Source organism: Epargyreus clarus, unplaced genomic scaffold (assembly GCF_041222505.1).
Source record: "Epargyreus clarus isolate Ecla_fem2 unplaced genomic scaffold, WU_Ecla_fem_2.2 ptg000027l, whole genome shotgun sequence".
Lineage (NCBI taxonomy): Eukaryota > Metazoa > Arthropoda > Insecta > Lepidoptera > Hesperiidae > Epargyreus > Epargyreus clarus.
The window spans coordinates 3,872,935-3,889,049 of record NW_027332234.1 but is presented as its reverse complement, the minus strand read 5'-3'; the positions used below and the strand labels follow the sequence as shown (position 1 = coordinate 3,889,049).

At 34.5% G+C, this 16,115-nt stretch overlaps 1 protein-coding gene across 1 annotated transcript in view; it reads left to right on the top strand.

Moving 5' to 3' along the window:
- LOC140753851 (kinesin-like protein unc-104) overlaps positions 1–16,115 on the top strand; it is a 67,301-nt gene that overhangs the window by 23,222 nt on the left and 27,964 nt on the right. The window contains exons 3-13 of the mRNA XM_073088655.1: positions 1,410–1,492; positions 6,020–6,098; positions 6,926–7,086; positions 8,012–8,196; positions 9,836–9,947; positions 10,385–10,528; positions 11,675–11,838; positions 13,020–13,159; positions 13,358–13,402; positions 15,077–15,202; positions 15,868–16,068. Of these exons, the coding sequence (XP_072944756.1) occupies positions 1,410–1,492; positions 6,020–6,098; positions 6,926–7,086; positions 8,012–8,196; positions 9,836–9,947; positions 10,385–10,528; positions 11,675–11,838; positions 13,020–13,159; positions 13,358–13,402; positions 15,077–15,202; positions 15,868–16,068 (1,440 nt within the window). The remainder of the gene's footprint in view (positions 1–1,409; positions 1,493–6,019; positions 6,099–6,925; positions 7,087–8,011; positions 8,197–9,835; positions 9,948–10,384; positions 10,529–11,674; positions 11,839–13,019; positions 13,160–13,357; positions 13,403–15,076; positions 15,203–15,867; positions 16,069–16,115) is intronic.

Here is a 16,115-nt window from a genome sequence, read left to right as displayed (position 1 = left end):
TGTGCCTGACGGCAAATTAGAATTCTATTTCAGACGGTCACCAACCCCTACAGATTTTGTCTAGTCAAATTAATTTATAAATTTAGAATGATATAATTTAAATTAAATATTTATGTAGCTAATAAGACACTATTTTATTTTGTTATTCGACTTTTCCATCGGAATATAAATATTCTATTGAAAGTACACTCTATCTTACTTTTAAATAGAGTTTTATACGTGTTATTTTTTGTTTAATTTTTATCATCTTACTTATGAATGCACATACGAGTACAATGCTGCGTGCGTATTTGTATGCGTATTTGCATTTTAGTTATATTCTTCATATATTTAATGACAGTTAGAAAATTTAAATAAATCTTTTGACATTTTATGTGAAATAATATTCACAGATTGACTACCACTGTTTCTTAGAATACTGTTTCTATTGAATTCATAAAAATTTACATTAATTTGTATACAAAGGAAAAGTATACAAAATACACTCTAAGTAAATATTTGTTTCAAAACATAATACCGTTACATAATATCAAGCGGACATAAGCCTCACATTCGTAGCTTCTTATCGATTTAAACCCTATTCGTAAGATCCCCGAACCCTCGCGCGAGGCTTTGCGACGCCGTGGCGGCGGCGGCTCGCCCGGTCGATACGTCGCGACGGAGCGACGACGCACACCGCGACGACGCACAAAGAAGCTTGCAAACACTAGATGTTGTTTAGCTTAACGTGACTATTTGCGAAGTAATCGCCTGAATTGCTACGAGGTCTTGAATTGCATAAGACAAGGCGGAAAGTAAAACATTGAACATCGTAATATTGTTTATGTATCGTTTGTCGATGTCGGGAAAACGTACCTTCCGTAAAATGCTGGCTATAATTAAAATTTTATTTTTGCTTATCATTACCAATTATATTAATACTTATATAATAATGAAATATGTATCCTATCTGTAGTTTATCGAATGCTTTTCTTATTAAATAATTTCACTCGGTTTGGTCTACCAAAAATTACTAAAAGGTGTCTTAGACATAGCCTTTAGCTATATTTTAAAAATAAATTTTAATTATTAACAAGTAAAATGTGGCTAATGTGATGGGGTAAAATGGTGGAATGCGTTTAGGTACAATAAATATGTATATTAGGAGCGACACAAGATTGTATGAAGTGTTTAAATATTTCCTTTCATTTATTTTAACCGAATCTAACATCCGTTCGTCTAGTCAAGCTTAAAATCAGTTTTTTTTCTATCAACTTTTGACATATTTTCTTTATATAGTTCTCTATTAGTTTTGTTTTGTTCCGTGTTCTATATAATTATGTATTATAAAAATGACTTACTTTTAATGTATATAGGATTACATAAATCATCATTTCTAAAATATTAATGTCTTGTTTTTATTGTTACAGTTATAGTTAATCCTAAAGCTCCTCCGGGCAACAAGGATGCCGCGAAAAGCTTCAACTTTGATTTCTCATACTGGTCGCACAATGTAAGTATTTTTATTATCTAATAATTATACAATATATTTTATTGTATACTTTCGGTGCTTATATCTTCAATCACGAATAGGAACTATGAATCGAAGGCTCATAGAGTAAATGGGTCATTATAAAAGCTTCGTTGCAGATTTCGTATGAATCAGGGACCATACTGACGACATACACACGTACATGCAACATACACACATTCTAATATAATACATAACTATTTCAATCCATTGCGTCTGTGAAAAATCTTTATATACCCCTATTAGAGATGACTGTACCCCTCGTGTACAACGCACACTCATGCATTCGTGAAACTTCAGTGATTCATATTTATAAAACTCACTGTGTAGTGAGGCATCAATCAAATGCATTATCGTCAGTTTGTATTTATTGTCTGCAGACTACCAGGCGCCTTAGGGTGCTATCACACTCACATCGATAGACATTAGACACTGATTGATGATTGATTGTCCGATATAGAATGTATTAAATGTGAAAGGTCGTTAATCGACTGTCCGATTTAAAATTATATGGTATTTGTTATCTATTTAATATTAAATTATGTGTATAACATTTAATTCATGATATCGTGAAAATTCTAAATTCAAACGTCACGAAATATAACACAACATCCATTATTATCACGAGAATACAAAGATAAACAAAAAATCAAAAACGTATCAATATGTTTGGTTATTATATATTTTATTGTGTCAACTTTTTTTATCATTGACAATTACGTAATCTATGCTATTTATTAAGAAAAAAATGGTTCGGAAACATAATCTACATGACATTACACTTATTGACGATAAAAACGTAAATACACAACTAATTCTTCGTACGTTAAGCTTATCTTTTAATATATTTAACCTTTTACTGGTAATAAAAACGGATATGAGCGTTGAACTTTGCTGCCATCAAATCAGTTTAGGCCCCGACCGTACGAGGATGAAAGGGGCTAAGTAGTAATTAAGATATATGAGGTTATTGAACCAGTGCCATGTGTCTGTGACCTTATGGGAAGACAGCTCTACTTTACTTTTATCTTGGGGTTTAATAACTGCTAGCTGTAATTAAATCTAAATATATATAACTCAAAGGAGACTGACTGACATAGTGATCTATCAACGCACAGCCCAAACCACTGGACGGATCGGGCTGAAATTTGGCATGCAGGTAGATGTTATGACGTAGGCAACCGCTAAGAAACGATTTTGATTAATTCTACCCCCAAGGGGATAAAATAGGGGATGAAAATATTACTTCGTAACGCGAGCCAACCCGCGGGCAAAAGCTCGTCTTTAATAGAAGATTCGTACATTCGTAACGTGGTTTTCAGTAAAATTAGAAAATTTTCGACAATATTTGAAGTATTCTAAAAACATCATAATATTTTTAAGAGGGATTTTGTCTGTACCATTTAATTTTACTTAAAGTTGTGCTTTCTCTCTTATAAATTGCGGACGGACCACGGATAAAATACAGATAATTAAAAAAAGATGTATTGACAATGACATTTCTTTAAAAAAACATAATCCTTTGTTTTCGAACGTTGCAATAATTTACAAATAATAAGGAATAGTAGCAATGACAGTAACACGAAATAAAAACAATTTCATGTTACGTATTGTTTGTTTTCGAACATTGTTCCAAAGATAGTATTGTCAATCAATATCGAATAGAGATTGGCCGTGATTCGAAATTAGAATTTCCTGCGTCGACGAGGGGAGATGGGAAATTAATGGAAACCCGGAGACCGCACCGCCGTCTCGCTATTGGTTTTGAATTACCTCCCGAAGTAAACATTGTTGCCAGACGGCGCATGACGTTCACAGACAACAAAGAGTCGTTGTACCCTATACTTTTGATGGATGAGGGATAATTACAGCGGAATAACTTTATACGGGCGGTTTTTATACGTGTTTAGGTTTTCGGAAATGGTTCTAACGATTTGTATTTCTGTAATATGTCTCTTTTACATTCATATGTAGTAATTAAAATATTTTCATTTAGTAACGCTATGTACTGACGACTCATAAACTTTTGACGAGTGACGTGTTTTATCTCTGAAAAGGAACTTTACAAGAAAAAAAAATAATTTGTCAATTCATCATTTGCTTCAATGTTGTTTTAACTTATTTATATTGAACGCCATTTTGAATTTTCGCATATATGACACATTTTTTTTTCTTATTTGATATACGTTTGCATTTTCGACCAGCTTACTAATTTTAAAAAACAGTGTCTAATAGTTTCCATAGAAATGTCATAGTTCAAGCGCTGTGAATGAAATCGTATATTTTTGAGGGCAGTCATGTTGGATTTATCCGCAACACGATTATAGGATTACTTATCTGTGGAACGTTCTAACTCGCAAAGTACGGCTTCGGTATTGAATAGCTGGCTGATTAAAAGAAAAAATATAAGATCCTTATTATGCCCTGTAATTCTGTGAATGAGTAATTTATATTTTATATAATTTGTGTTCGAGTTAGAGGTGAATAGAGAATTTTATTCATCGCCATTGATTATAAAAGAAAAAAAAATCGTTAAATATTGCTTACGAATTAAAAAAAAATCAGTTATTTGAACGATAATAATAATTTAAAAATAAATATCATTAAATCAATAAATATCAAACACATCTTCTGATTTATAAGATTTATTTATACAATCGTCTCATTGTATTGATCAAAAAATTAGTCGCTGTATTCCTTCTGGAAATAACAAACAATTTTGGTATCCATAATGAATAAACGAGCTCTACCCCTTTTTAATCAAGCTTTGGGAGACAGATTTCCATAGATTTGCAATTGTAACGAGATATTTAGGAGATAAGTCCGATTTATGTTGATTTATGCGTCAGTTGGGCCGATTAAAGGACTTTATTTCGATTCACGTCGACTTTAATATGAGTAGTGACGTAGCTATCGTTATAGGATTTTAATAGAAGTTGTATACGAGCATAATATGAGTAAGTGGTATAGTCCGCGTAAAACTACTAGTCCGCTCGGAATATAGAAATGAATTGCGTCGCCATAGCAAATTGTGTGACTACACCTGCTCGCAACAACTTCAGAGCGGACTAGCAGTTTGGCGCAGACTATAACAGATGTTCAAGGAATAATAGGAGATATGAAGAGCCAAATTTCAAGATGGTCAAAGATGCGAAGCTACCCTTAAGGACTAAATTGGAATGCTTCGTATGAGTGTCAGGAACGCTTGACACTGCTTTTATGTGAAAGAAGTAGTTATGTCGAAGAAAATCTAACAACCCTAAAGCGCAAAATTTAGTGATTCTTTAACAAGACATTCCAACTTAGTCGTCAGGGCTAGCACGGCATCTGTAGATCGTGATCAGATAGCACTTCCATCACATTTATTGTTGACTATGTCCATAGTCGATAGTGGCTTACCATCAGCTCATCAATTATTGTAAGGGTATTTAAATAAAAAAAACAGTGTAATACTTTAATTCCACAACAAAAATGAAAATACTAATGCTGCTCCAATATAAAGCCCCTGTCATATCATATGTGGTCATAAGCACAGTGGTTATATTATCTTTGTAACGCACTGTTATATAACCTCGATGTATGTAAATGTATTCGGCTCCGCTGAATGGTATTGGTCGTTGTGGCTTGCAATTTGAATATTGTAATGCCCCACAAGTATTATACTTTGAATCTATTGCGGTGGCCATTATAATCCTTGCTTTGTTTGCGATGATGAAATAGTACATGGATTATATTCGGTTATCGTTGTTTTTATAATATACGGGAAAAAGTTGGTAATATGACAGGAACTTAATATTAAATACGGTCTTGAGTTCTCTTTCCTTTTAAAAGGAAACAGAATTAACAGGTATTGATAGAAATAATATATTGTATGTTTTTTTCTGTGATTTTAAAACACACATTTTTGTGGTGTACGAATAATAATTGGGTATTTTCTTATTCATGTATGTGCTATTTTATATATAGGTAAGTATATAGTATACTCGCGCGTTAGTAGCGATGTAAATCTGCATTTATAAAACGCATTACTAAATCACTACAATATATCGCCCTATAAGTAAGTCGCTTATAAGTTGTGTCGTGTTGAAATGGACCGAACTGTTTCTAAAGATTCTTTCACTATTTTATAGTTGGCACACAGACTCAAGACAGACACGCACACACACACGAAACAGCAGGCAATATTTAGTTAATAATAATATGATAAAGATAAGAACGAATACTCCCGGATATAACGGGAGTACCATTTACGAGACTGTTTTCTTCCCGGAAATGAGGGTTCCGTGTTTCCGTGCCCTTTCACATATCCTCAATTTGAATACCAACTTAACGCACACTGATTACAATTCGCAGGTATTTAATGTTTTGGAAATGTCTGTTTGTAAAACGAGTAGGTAGATCATGTTATTTTTTATATTTTCGTCCGTTTTAATATTTGTGGAAATTTAGAAAAACGTTAGGTAAATAAATTGTCTATAATGTGCTTGAAAAACTGTTTTTTGTTTGCAGCCCTCCGATCCCGAATTCTCCTCGCAAATCATGGTGTACAAAGACATCGGAGAGGAGATGTTGCAACATGCCTTCGACGGTAAGTGGAAATATTATAAGATTTATTTACAAACATTCTATGGGGTATCGTGGATGTCATGGACACACATAAAGTCGAATACATAAGAACTCTGACTTAGAGAGATCGAACCCGAAACCCACGCCGTGTCATACCGGTATCAAAGGGTTAATATCCCTCGCCACAAATTTCTTGATTTCACATCCCTCTGAAGTAGTTTTAGTGTAAAAAGAAGCATTTTATATTCCCTGTAATTCCCAGTAAGTAATGAGACAAAATGGGTTGGTATCAAATACATCCATAGTTCTATAATAACTGAAATTAGGTAGAGTTATATATTATGTATAACGTTCGCTTTAATGAAATAGCACTGGTAATAATTAGTAATGTGATCAGTTAAATCAGAGAGCCGTTATTATCGGCGTTAGCTAACGAGATTACTCGTTATTAACATTCATGGCCTCGCTAACGACGAAATGTTACACACACTCGTATATTTGTGGTTATGTTAGTAGCTATAGTTACAACGTTAATCATTATTTAAAGGTACATTTAGTGGCTCGACTGTGAAGCACCACAACTATAGAGAGTACCTATTTATGACTTGTAATAGCAAAGTTACTGCTATGTTCGTTAGTCCGCAGGTGTAAATTTTTAACAGCGATCCATCCAGCGTCAGGGTCCAGGCACCACTTAACGTCATGGTAGTGTTGCTGATTGCCAATGATCTATTCCGTCAGCGAAATAAATAAAAACTCCTATTTCTGTCGGTTGAAAATAAAAAGTCTTGAAATCCCCTATTCCCGTTCCCCTATTTTACAAGGCTACAAACGCCCCTCTTGTTTCAGGCTACAACATATGCATATTCGCGTACGGGCAGACCGGCGCGGGCAAGTCCTACACGATGATGGGCCGCGGCGAGGACGGCCAGGAGGGCATCATCCCGCAGATCTGCAAGGACCTCTTCAGGCGTATACGACAGACCACCAGCGATGACCTCACCTACTCGGTAACATTTATTTACTAACGCCTATTACATTATTAAGCTATGCAATTTTTTAGTAAGCTGATTTTGTAAATTTCGATCTACATAAAAAGTAGCTACATTCAAAGTACTTATTTATAATGTAGCTCCTTTTCTATGTGTTTGTGACTTACGTCATCTTTCGCTTTAGTTTTCTATTATAGCTCTAGGTCTCTACCAGTTGTGAGGAGAGAGCCGTGCCGAGCAGTGAGACTTAAAAACCGTTGGAAAGCTCTATGCACAAAATATTTTTTCCATTAATAATTTAACCACTGCTATCTAAAGCTTATCAAAAAATCGATTGATATGAAAATGAATAGGTTCCTACCTATTATTAGCTTTTGTTTGGAGTATTGGAGATTAACTAAATGTTATTTATTTTATAGCGTTTTTGCAGCTGGAGAATAAATATCATAGCATACTCTTATAAGCTTTTTCATAACAAATCATTCGCTGAATTTATATTCATCATCAACCTATTACTGTCCCACTGCTGGGCACGGGTCTCCTCTCAGAATGAGAAGGATTAGGCCATAGTCCACCGCGCTGGCCAAGTGCGTATTGGTAGACTTCACATACCTTTAAGATTTTTTTTTTATAAATCTCTCAGGTATGCAGGTTTCCTCACGATGTTTTCCTTCACCGTTTTAAGCAAGTGATAATTAATTTCTACTACGTACATAAATTTGAAAATCAGAGGTGCGTGCCTGGGATTTGAACCTCGGACCCCTCGATCGAGAGGCCGCGTTTCTTAACCACTAGGCTATCACTGCTATAATTTATATTGAAACTAATAAATTTTCCAAACAATTTAATTCGTCTACAAAATATCCCTAATATGTACTAATTTTAAAATCCATTTATTTCTTATCATCACGTAAACTTCACATATGTAACATTTGGTTCACAGGTGGAAGTATCATACATGGAGATTTATTGCGAGCGCGTCCGCGACTTGCTCAACCCTAAAAATAAGGGCAACTTGCGTGTCCGCGAGCACCCGGCCCTCGGACCCTACGTGGAGGACCTCAGCAAACTGGCCGTGACCTCCTACCAGGACATTTACGATCTTATTGATGAAGGCAATAAGGCTAGGTGAGTCTTTCACATAACACGATATTTAGGTGTCATAGGAAGTAAAACACTTTATACATAGGTACAATACAAATATAAAAGTACTTCAAAATTATTAAAAGGAAAATACATACAGCCAATACAGAACCTAGTAATCTATGAGAGAACAGAAGTAATACAAATTTCGAAGTTATAAAAGTAAAAGGTTCATATGTCCTTTTCGCTCTTTGAGCCGTAAAGTCCGAAATATGTACTCGTATACACGATAATACGTGATATTTGAAAATAAAAAAAGTCTTAAACCTTCTAAACATACAAACACAAAAAATAATATGTTTAAATTGTGCTGTGTACATAATTATTAAATATGTTATGAGTACTAATATAATCGGTCAGCAAATAATCTGGCTACAGCATACTGTAGTCGGAACGCGTCATGTCCTCGCCTTTGTAACTTTCAGGCTAATCATCGGAGTAGCTTAGATATAAATATACGTTATAGATACATTCACTTGATAGTTGATAGCTATGATGGAGCGAGCAATCCATTAGGGATTAAAAGACATTAAGGACATACGTAGTCATATCCATATGAAGTCAACTCGATCATAATGGTCGTTGCGCAACAAGGTAAGCTACCGCCGTATCAGCCGGGGCCCCCAGGGACAGGGGCCCATGTGTGTTAGTGTTAAATAATAAATATAATATAACTATAGTTTGTAGATATAGTTTGTAATATAAGTATTGATTAGTATGTAGTTGCTCAAGCTGTTCGCACCTGTAATTGAGGTGGCACTTAAAAATCTCTCATTGTTTTATCAAAATAATTTGTATCAGTGTTCACCTTGTTGGTGCGACTTTTCAATAAATAAATAAATAAATGTTCACAATTCTATTGAAGCACTTAGGCCGCACTCTTACGCCATAAAAAACAGAACAAAAAACGTGTTAAAGAAGAAATAAGTAGAACAGAGTAGTTTTGGGGGCCCTTGCTCGCTTAATATAGAAAAATTGGGGGCCCCAATATTTTTGGGCCTATCTAAGGCTTGTTACGCAACTGTTACGCAAGCATTAATTATGATTCTAAATCTGTCGCGACTTTGTCTTACGTCAATGGGTTTAGGCGATGTGCGCAGAGGGTGAATTTGGTAACATTTTCCGATGATTATTTTTAGATTATCTGTGTTTTGAAGTCGATTATATAAAGGCAATTGACGTCATGGTTTATAATTGTATAATACGTTTTAAAGATTTAAGCAAACAAAAGTGTCTTGCTATAATGCCTCATTTGAAATCATCAAAATTAAATCTAGGAAGAGGCGAAATATGATGTATTGGATTCATTTTTATTTTATGAATACTAAGGTACCCAACATGGTATTAAGGTTACATGCAATCTTTTTGATGATGAGTAGTTACTGATATCCATAAATCTGTAATCAACTGCATACGGGATTGGAATCCTAGCTGAGATCATCCACCTGATTTCAAGGACCAAGTGAGAAGTCCTTGTGAGCCTTTGCTTGTCTCCTACTGCTATTTGTTTTTATTTGGGTGCAGTACACATGCTTACGTGAGCCATTATGAATCGGGCGTAATATGTGCTGTAACTATATAAGAGAAACATGCTTAAATAATAATTTAAACACTTTGTTCTCAGAACGGTGGCAGCCACCAACATGAACGAGACGTCGTCCCGCTCGCACGCCGTCTTCACAATATTCTTCACGCAGCAGCGCCATGACAAAACCACGGATCTGATGTCCGAGAAGGTAACTTATTGAAATACTCATTATGCTACTTATCCTTATGATGTTGCGGTTTTGTGTTGTTTGATGTAAGAATATTATTGTTCGATATTGGCGGATCAAGAATTTTTGTCAAATTGGATGGTGAAACAAAAATGTCTTCCCAACAGTAGAAATATAGATATGCAGTCTCTGTAATCCGTCAAGAGTCAGTAAAAATCTAGATTTAGGGTGCTTAGGCATTCCTATTTTTCTTCATTTTCGCTTCTTAAAAGGTCACGAATGAAATTAACAGATAGTTGATATTACATTTTGAGGGGCTTGAGCCCTCTTAGTCCCTGTATCCATAAGTATTGGTCAAAGTAATAGAAAATTAAAAATAAATAAAATTCTTTACAAAAAACAAAACACTAACATAATGTTATACATGTAGATAATAATATTACAATTTTATGATGCAGGTATCGAAGATATCTCTGGTTGACTTGGCCGGCTCCGAGCGAGCTGACTCCACGGGCGCCAAGGGCACCCGCCTCAAGGAGGGCGCGAACATCAACAAATCTCTCACCACACTCGGAAAAGTCATCTCTGCTCTCGCCGAAATCGTAAGTTGCACTGAATCGTCTTTAGATTGGTTGGAATGTGGTGTCATTGCTAGTTTACTGTAGAATAGTATGTGTTACATGTGATGATTTAAAAAAGATTGATTAATATTGCATTTTAATTTTAATTTGGTCGGAGATGTAAAGTTACATTCAATAAAGAGTGGAAACTTGCTTAATATTAAGATGTATATGGTGTGTTTGTATGTGTGTGTATGTATGTCTATAAGTGAATACCACTTTCATCTATTATTTTTCATAACTAACTAACGTTCTTAAAAATATTACTAACTTCCTAATAATGTCTTGCAAGATACTATTAATAAAAAAATACTATCATATAATTTTACTAACAAGTGTATATTTTATGTTATGTTAGAAGTAGATATGTCTATCTCTTTCTCTGTGTATGTATGTGTGTTAATTATTTTTTATGTAGTGAACTTACACTTTCCTTTGTACATTTCACTGCTTCTCTATCGCTCGGACGTGTACAGTCGGTAAGAATGTGTTTCTATTCTATGCAATTTTAAAAAGCTTTACATAATCTATCATGGACACAGATAACTCAAAATTTTGCACATAAATTATTATAGTGTTGTTATGCAATTAATAAAGTATTTGTAATCTCGTCTGAATATTGGTGCTTGGTAAAAACTATTACAAATACAGGTCACACAAAATTTTGCACAAAAATATGTGATTATAATGTTTTTATAAAACTTATGAAGCATTTTTAATCTTGTGTGAATATTGGCGCTTGGTAAATATTTCGTGCTTCAAAGAGAAATAAACTGACAGACATACACTATATTAAATTAATGTATGTCTTTCATTATTTACAAAAATGTTGTGCCACAATATTTTACTGTTTTAAACTTGTTGGCGTACTTATCATTATTGCACATAGTCTAAAAGTTACCCAAATAGATGAAGTATTAGATAAAAAAGATTTTATAATCCCATCAAGATTTTTGGGAGTCTAGTACTTCTTGTCTGGGATATTAGCGCGTTCAAACAATCTCTGTAACTTTATAATTTTGAAAATAGTTGTAAGAGATGCGTTAAGAACATCAATGCAGTATATGTCTGTCTGTTTATTTTACCTACATTTATAAGAACATATTAATTTACAATTATCTGTTAAAGGCGTCAAAGAGCAAGAAGTCGAAGAAGGCTGACTTCATTCCGTACCGTGACTCTGTACTCACTTGGCTCCTACGAGAGAACCTCGGTGGCAACTCCAAGACAGCTATGATAGCGGCCATATCACCCGCTGATATCAACTATGACGAGACTCTTAGCACCCTGAGGTTTGTATTTGGTACTTTTTATTATAATCAAAGAGTAGCACACGAACACGCAGTCCACCCGCTCATATACATCTGAAATCACCAAACAATATTTTGAAAGCGCAATAAAAGCCTCTTGCAGGCACCCATAAAAATCCGAACTGCGCCTGAAGTTCAATAACTTTGTACTTTGTGTTTGTCAGTTATGAATATGACAATTAAATGTAAATTATATTATCTATGCTATTACCATTCTGTCATCATCATCAACCCATTACTGTCCCACTGCTGGGCACGGGTCTCCTCTCTGAATGAGAAGGATTATGCCATAGTCCACCGCGCTGGCCAAGTGCGTATTGGTAGACTTCACATACCTTTGAGTTTTTTTTTTTAATTTTTACCATTCTGTGATGCGAGTTATTTTCTTAAATTAACATTCTTAAAGTAACTAATCATTTTCGAGTAGGTACAGTCTTACATAATTTACAATCACTACGAATGCTATTTTGAAACATTACTAAAAAGTTTGTTTTAAAGCAGCGAAGGCAATATATTTTCTATCGAATAAATCTGAATAGTTATCTTTTAAATCTATCTAAGTGGAATACAATTATATTCTTATGAAACATGAGCCTCGCCTGAAGGTCGAAACGATCGACTGCTCTGTAAAATACAAAACAGATATCGGAACTATAGAAATGCAAGTGTTTCTTCGGTATCCTAGTGTCGTTTCCTTAGTCTGTAATACCATAGTTTTCGTATAATTGTGATAATGGTTAGTAAGTGTGGATTTCTTAAAGTGGTGTTAATAAATTTACCAGAATTTGAATAGTTTAAAAAGGCGCGTGTCATTCTTTTAAATTAACCAATATTCAATATTTGTCGGTACTACACAGTAAAGTATTTTATTGTTAAATATTTTTTTGGTTTTATAAATAATTTGTTTTTGTTTAAATCAATTTGTGTTCGATTAAATAATAGGATAATGAATAGAAAATAGAAAATGTTGTGCCTTGCGAAATATTTCATTTCTCCGCATTATATTTACGTATTTGCAAAAAAATCAAAATACACACATATTCAGTTTTTAGTTTAAAAAGTGTATTAGAAAAATGGCTCGGACTCATTGACATATTTCAAAGTATAGTGATAATGTGTTCTTATATAATATTTATTAAATTGTTATTATTTATGTGTGATAGATACGCGGACCGCGCCAAGCAGATCGTCTGCAAGGCGGTGGTCAACGAGGACGCGAACGCCAAGCTCATCCGCGAGCTCAAGGAGGAGATACTCAAACTGCGCGAACTACTCAAAGCGGAGGGCATTGAAGTCGAAGAAGGTGAGCTACTCCCGTAACCGGTCCAAACCAGTTAGGTCTAGACGTCATGTGACCACATAGAACCGTCTTGTGAGTGTTGCATAGTGTGTACATAACCATGCTAGCGGACACAGTAACGCCACGAATGTAATTAATGAATAACCACCGTTGATTATGATTATTAACTTACTAAACTTAACTTTTGTTTCAAACGTGAAGGACCAGATGGTAGAGTCGTTTATGAAAAGAAAGAACCGCCTACCAGTAAGTAAATGTAAAGAGGCTTACGCATTGCCTGTGTACACCCCACCTGTACGCTTGGCCTCATTGACTCGGGGTTGCCAGATCGGAAATTATTTATTTACCCGATATTTTGGATTTACTCTGGCAACCCGACACGAATATATAAAGTGAGCAACTCTGCACCCTTACCCAAAGCTTGTGGCGTCGTAGGCAAACATAGTGTTTTTGTAATATTTCGTCACTTCACAATTATTAGAGTATCTATATATTTATATAATGGAGCGTCATTACATGCATACGTAAACTTTTTTATATTTGCGCTTACATATATATCTGGTGTTGGTTATGCGTATGGGGACGGGCCCGTTGTGGACATATACAATATGTATGATATTATATTTATTGATATGTAACTTTTGAATTCTAAATGTGTATCGATTGTTGAGCATTCGACTCTACTGAGCATTTTAAAGTGTATATAATGTGAAGATGAACAATTTTTTTATGTTCGATTATAATTATAGCGGTCGATTGGTTACTAATCGTAAAGTAACATTTTGCTGATATTATATTCTAAATTAATATTTTCCAAAATTGTATTAAAATGTGTGTAAATGCATTTATTTGTATGAATTTGACGAGTTTTATATTGACGGGACAATACATCGGTTTACTTAACTTGATAATTATTATTTTGTATTCAGTGTGCGAATTAATGCGTGTGATAAAAAAAAACATATTTTTCTATTTACTAATCGTTTAATCCTTTAACAAAATTAAAACAAACTATCTTCCGGTTAATTTATGTGAAAGTTTAATAAACCTTCCATTCTTCTTAAAATGCTCAGTGCTTGCAACCGTATATCCTACCGTTCGCGGCCATTTTGATTTAACACTGAAAATTGGCTGAAAAAAGATCTAAAAATTATTGAAAACCAAAAAAAAAGAGAAAGCATTTGAACTATGCTATGTACAAAAAAAAGAATTAAAATATTTTTGAATAAGGTCGCGAACGGATATAAATTTAAATGTTGCTATAATAAATAAAGCTTTATAGCTTCGACAGCCTCTGCATGTTTCTTACTCTTTGTGTCTTAGACTTTACTTTCAAATCTTATAATAGTTTTCTTATAAATATGACGACCGTACTTCCTTATCGTATAGGATAATTATAGTGTTAAATTAAATGTTGTTTTTGCAAAGAGCACTCCCAAACAGTGAGACGGGGTACACGATTTTCCACTATTTCACATCTTGTTGTTTTTGTGGCAAAAACATTGTAATTATTCACAATTTTTCCAATAGAAGTACCTATTTCAAAAAGTATAATGTTGTCCTATTCTTAAATTGGTTACTCTTATTTTGTGTCTTGTCTATGACAAGATATTTAGCCTACATAAGCCCGCTGACATTTGTAATGACAATTGCCATATTTTAAAAAAAACCTTTGATTAACTGATTTGTATTAAGAAATATTTTCCAAAATAAATTAAATGCAATAAATTTTCCCTTTTAGTCTTCCTACCCAAAAAACATGAAAATACCAAAATTTTATCTGAATTTATTAGAGCTACCCTGTCGGTTACCTTTCTCTCTCTTACGAAAAGTTAACGTATGAATGGTATGGTAACAACCCTATCGGGACTTCCCTTTCTCACCCTTACGAATGTTAATGTATGAACTGTATGGAAACAGGGGAGGAGTCACCATCACGCAAGAAGAGTGAGGAGACGGCGCTGTCGCCGAAGCTGTCGCGTGCCGCTACCACTATCGCTGAAGAGGCAGTGGACCAGCTGCAGGCCTCGGAGAAACTTATTGCTGGTATAGTATTGGACAAACTTGTATGAGTTAGGACCGGTGTCTATTAGAGTGAATATGAGATGGAACGGAGATATTTCGTAGGCGATAAATAGGAGAGGAGAGATGTTTATTAAAAAAATTCAACTGATTCAGATAATTTAAACCACTTCCCAGAGTGGATTAAACTTACCTTTCAAGATGTAATAAGAGTTTGACACGGCGACGGGTGAAAGCAAATAAAAGGTTGAAGAGATAAATATGTCTTATAGGATATTTAGAAAGAATACTAGCATTTTGACGTAAACAAAAAGATTTAGCTTACACTAGACTTGTTCCATAACAGCAAAATAATTATGGTAATTTTTGAGACTATTTATCTAATTATTATCGAGCCATAAACACTTACATAATTATATCAAACAAAAACAAAATCTTATACATTTTTTTTGTAGTTATCTGTTCTCAAATCTCAAAGAGCCTTTGAGATTTGATCGACTAGCCGGAATAAGTCGATAGCATCGACTTATTCCGGCTATTTTCCTACCAAACAACTTGCTTATAAATTGAAAAATCGTAATCATGTTTACCTATTCGACAACATTACAGTTTATTAATACAAATGATATAATGTACAACGGCACTTAATTAGAAAAATAAACACCAAATGATACAACACTACCTTCCAGAGCTCAATGAAACCTGGGAGGAGAAACTCAAGCGCACAGAACAGATCCGCGTGCAGCGCGAGGCCGTGTTCGCGGAGATGGGCGTGGCCGTGAAGGAGGGCATCACTGTCGGCGTCTACTCGCCCAAGAAGACCCCGCATCTCGTCAACTTGAACGAGGATCCTAATCTGTCTGAATGTCTCATTTATTATATCAAGGACGGTTAGTATGCGTTAAAAGAAGTTATAAAATTTGGTCTGTATATGTTT